We start from the raw sequence: 5,000 nt of genomic DNA on the forward strand, positions 1-5,000 counted from the left end.
CAAATATCTCTCTGCCGCTTTTTATATTTCATTCAAGTTCCTCTTTTCCTTTGCTTTCGTACGTTCTCCATATCTGCTTTCGTGCTTGAGTAAAATTTTCCTTTCGTCTGTATCATATATTTTCGAGAAAATGTATTTACATCACCTTTTCGCAGTTCATAGATAAAAATAGAATGCTTATATTGTGTTATTCTACTGAGGTTGCAATAAGAAATCGAAGACTCGTCTCGTTTTATCTCGCTTCTTACATATTCCCTTATTTATTCATTTATTTATTGATTGATTTATTCTCCATCAGAAATGAAACGCAATCTCGTTTCAATATGTTATTTCCCTTGTGATTATTTTTTTTTTTTCCTAGTTGCTGTTATTACGTAATAGATATTGATAAAATAATCATTTGTCAGATTTTTTTCTATAATATCTATCGCTGTTTTTTGTTTTTACTACAATTATCAAATTATCATAGCCATTACTCATTTCATCATATCTATTGTCATCATGAAATATTTACGAAACGGACGAAAACCATTCATTATTTTCAAAACAGACAAACACATCCAGGAAGAACAAAAGACAAACACAATACAACTAAACAAAATCAATCTAACGAAGAGCGTTTTTTATTTATTTATTTTTTCTCACTCTCTGGTGACTTTAAATCGAAAATCTCTGAGAGGAAAGACGCTGATCAGAATTCGACTGTCTCTTGCTTTTGAGGAACGAGACAGCGTGGGATTTTCCTTTCTTGAGGAGTTGGTAATGTCAGGTTCTCTAAATCTATCTATCTGTCTACCTATCTATCTATCTATCTATCTCTATATATAAACATATAGAAATAGATAGATAGAGATATACATATCCTATTTAAGAATGATATTGTTAATAATAGCAATAATGATAATAATAATAATAATAATAATGATAATAATAATAATAACAATGATAATGATAACAATAATATCAATAGTAATAATAATAATAATAATAATAATAATAATAATAACAATGATAATGATAACAATAATATCAATAGTAATGATAATAATAATAATGATAATAATAATAATGATAATAATAATAATGACAATAATGATAATAATAACAATAATAAAAATAATAATGATAATAGCAGTTATAATAATAATCATTATCATCATAATAACGATAATGATAATAACAACAATAACAACAACAATCACTATCTTAATAAAAACAATTATATATGTGTGTGTGTGTGTGTATGAAATTAAATTTTATATGATTATAAAAAAACATACCTAAAACACGAAACACTAACACTCTTCGAAAATAAACATCCTGATTTTTTTTTTTTTTCTTTATAAAAATAAATAAATAAAAAAATATTTGAGAAGAGTGGCACAATAAGAATCTCATTTTCTCTTACGTTTGAGCAATGTGACATTAAGTGATTTCCATTTCTTACTAAACTTCGTGACCTTATAAAACTTTTTTGAGAATTCGTCTGCAGGGGGAGGGGGTGGGCTTCGTTATATAAACTGAATCAACTTTTTTAATCTATTCCTTTTTTTTCTCTCTTTTTTTTTTTTTTTTTTTGCTGGATCCACGTTTTTTGGGGATGGGGGGGGGGGTGAGGTCAATGTCCTTGATAGATACTGTAAATTTGGTGTATTTACAATTAAAGCATACAGTAAATACTACTTAATTGATTTACGTTCATTTCTTAATTGTATAATAGTTATTTGATGTTACTGAATATAGAAAGATAGACAGATAGAGGGAAAGATGGATTAATAGATAGATAGACATTCAGACAGACAAATAGACAGACAGACAGATAGACAAATAGATAGATAGATAGATGGATAAACAGACAGACAGAGAAATAGATAAACAGACAGATATATACATGTATATATAGATATAGATATAGATATAGATACAGATACAAATGTAAATCATTTTAACAGTAACAGTCATTTTGGTATTCAGTTAGTAAGGATTATCATATTTATCATAAATGAAACTATATCGATCTTCGGTATCGTGTATGAAGGTATTACTGTTATTATTATTACTTTTTTTATCATTTTTACTAATATATTATTATTGCCATTATCCTTAATGATTTTTATTATCACTTTTGTAGTAGTAGTAGTGGTACTAGTCATATCATCATCATTATTCTTATTAATAACCATTACCACTATCACTTAATCACTTACATCACCTCTGTTACTCAAATAAAGACCGAATAAAACTGGAATAGTTCTCTATTTAGCCATTCCTGGAATTCTCAACGAGTGACCTGATTGGCTAGTATTGTGTGACGTCAGTTAGCTCCACCCACTTTCCTCTAGTGCTGGTGTATTCTGTCAAGTGTTTACCTGATATTTTTTTTGTTGACAATGGTGTATTGTGCTCCTGCGACATGCAATGATACCCGGGGAAAACATAATGCATATTGTAAATCGTGTTTACGTGTATTCGTATGTGTTTTATATGTATATGCTCATTTGTCTCCATTTACAAATATATATCAATATAATTACTCGTATCTATAGTTTCGCAATGTTATATACTTTGTCTGATTTCAGTTTATTTCTTATTAAATCGTAAAGCATCTATGTATTTCATGGAATATATGTTGTTCATTTCGTTCTATTAAATACACTTGCATTTCAAGGTAAAGTTATAATGATAGTCCTTGACAAGGGAGGAGAAAATGTTCAGTTGTTAAGTTGCTTTTCGAGCTTCCTCTCAACTCGGCCATTCAAAGCAAAGAAGTTGTTAGTTGTTTGGGAATAGTTCTGGGTAACATGACGAACATTCCAGCGTCTGGTTTGTTTGTCTTTGTTATTGTGATTATAACTTCCAGCTGCATGAATGCTGTGTAGAATACTGGCTGTTGGATGTGTAATTTTGGGATTGATTTACCGATTATCTTGAAATGCGTAAGATGTGATACATGAATAAAACATACACACACACACACACACACACACACACACACACACACACACACACACACACACACACACACACACACACACACACACACACACGCACGCACACACACACACACATACAACACGCATAAATATAGACTCTCTCTCTCTCCCTCTCTCTCTCTCTCTCTCTCTCTCTCTCTCTCTCTCTCTCTCTCTCTCTCTCTCCTCGGAAAAACATTTGCCAATCTAAACCTAATATCTGTTTTTCAGTTGCCAAAAGTATAATTGGATCATGTCATATGAAGGCATATTGCCAGAAGCATATTTCGCCTATGCTGACATTGAGCCTCATGCATTAAGGTTTCAAATTTATATTCTCGAATGTTCTCGTATATTTTAAGCCTAACACATTATAAAAGAAGGTATGAATGGGAATTTACATCACAGTACAAGGTGTGTAACTGACAGACTTCGAGGAAAATGGCATAACACAATACGTATTTCTATATTTGGTCTGCAATATCCTGTTCATTACGGATGGTATATTTCTGGAACAAAATCGCGAGAAACGACACTCGATCCAGACGCATTCGAGATGGAAGAAAAATTATCAAACCACTAATTGTTATCATATTTTGTCAATATATATCTATTTATACGTATAGCATGTTTATCTCCCTTTCTCAAGAAGGGAGCGAAAGCGAGCGAGAGAGAGAGAGAGAGACGGAGGGAGGGAGGGAGTGGGTGAGAGAGAGAGAGTTGAAAGAGAGAAAGAGAGAGAGAGAGAGAGGGAGAGAGAGAGAGAGAGAGAGAGAGAGAGAGAGAGAGAGAGAGAGAGAGAGAGAGAGAGAGAGAGAGAGAGAGAGAGACGGAGGGAGGGAGGGAGTGGGTGAGAGAGAGAGAGTTGAAAGAGAGAAAGAGAGAGAGAGAGAGAGAGAGAGAGGGAGAGAGAGAGAGAGAGAGAGAGAGAGAGAGAGAGAGAGAGAGAGAGAGAGAGAGAGAGAGAGAGAGAGAGAGAAAGCGAGAAAGAATAGAGAGAGAGAGAACACTGAGTGTACATTTTGTGTAGTCACTATTAATTCATCAATATATTATATCTGCACAATATATGACATGCATTCCGTATGTGAAGTCAGCCACTAAAAAAAAAAAAAAAAAAAAAAAAGGCTCTGCATAAACGTAACTGAAGAAGGTGCCTCCTCTAACAACTGGACAAGGGAAAAGGTAGCCTGTATTCAGTTACCAAGCCCTATGATGTTACTGTACAGCTGGAAAGGATGAAAAATGGTGGTCGGTGACGCAGGTGTGTTTTTCTCTCTCTCTCTCTCTCTCTCTCTCTCTCTCTCTCTCTCTCTCTCTCTCTCTCTCTCTCTCTCTCTCTTGTATTTCATGTTTTTTTTTTTTTTCTTAAGTTTTAGGTATTTAAATCTAGAAGCTATTGAAAGTTATCTAGATTTCTGCCCTTTAAGTTGTATTTTCCACCATTTTCTTTTGTCATGAGAGAGAATTTATTGTTTCACGTTAGTTTCATGTTAATTGTAAGTTCCTTGTGATAATATGAAATCTGGAATTGGATTTTATTTTTTCTAGAACGCTTTTATTTTTGTTTTGTGCTAATTTGGATATTTAATTTAGTTTGGTATTTTTATTAAAATATTATATAAACATTTTTATTTTATTTTCATAACTGTAAAGCAACACTCTGGTTTAATTATTTAAAAAAACAAAAAACTTATATAAAATACATACATATACCGAAAACATTCTCTGTATTTTCTGGCATTTCTTACATGACCAATATCCATTTCTCTTTAATCCTCCGCTTTCCCTCTTCCCTACCTTCCTCTCTCCAATGCTCTCTATTCCTCCTCCTATCCCATTATCCACCACATCCTTTTCACACCATTCTTTCACCCCCCTTCTTCGTTATTTCCATCCCTCTATCTCCCTTGTTCTCTTCCACCCTCCTCGCTTCGTCCCTCGCTTCGTAGCAGCTTCCGAAGTCATTATTTAACTTCGGTGACTCGATCAGATTTTATCCGGAGTAAGAACAACAAGACGCGGGTG

At 33.0% G+C, this 5,000-nt stretch overlaps 1 protein-coding gene across 1 annotated transcript in view; it reads right to left on the minus strand.

The window, feature by feature from the left end:
- Positions 1 to 4,961: 4,961 nt before the first annotated feature.
- LOC125035013 (protein TRACHEARY ELEMENT DIFFERENTIATION-RELATED 7A-like) overlaps positions 4,962 to 5,000 on the minus strand; it is a 4,430-nt gene continuing 4,391 nt past the window's right edge. Inside the window, exon 2 of the mRNA XM_047627057.1 lies at positions 4,962 to 5,000. This exon is cut by the window's right edge and continues 270 nt beyond it. Within this exon, the coding sequence (XP_047483013.1) occupies positions 4,962 to 5,000 (39 nt within the window).

Source organism: Penaeus chinensis, chromosome 19, assembly GCF_019202785.1.
Source record: "Penaeus chinensis breed Huanghai No. 1 chromosome 19, ASM1920278v2, whole genome shotgun sequence".
Taxonomy (NCBI): Eukaryota; Metazoa; Arthropoda; class Malacostraca; order Decapoda; family Penaeidae; genus Penaeus; species Penaeus chinensis.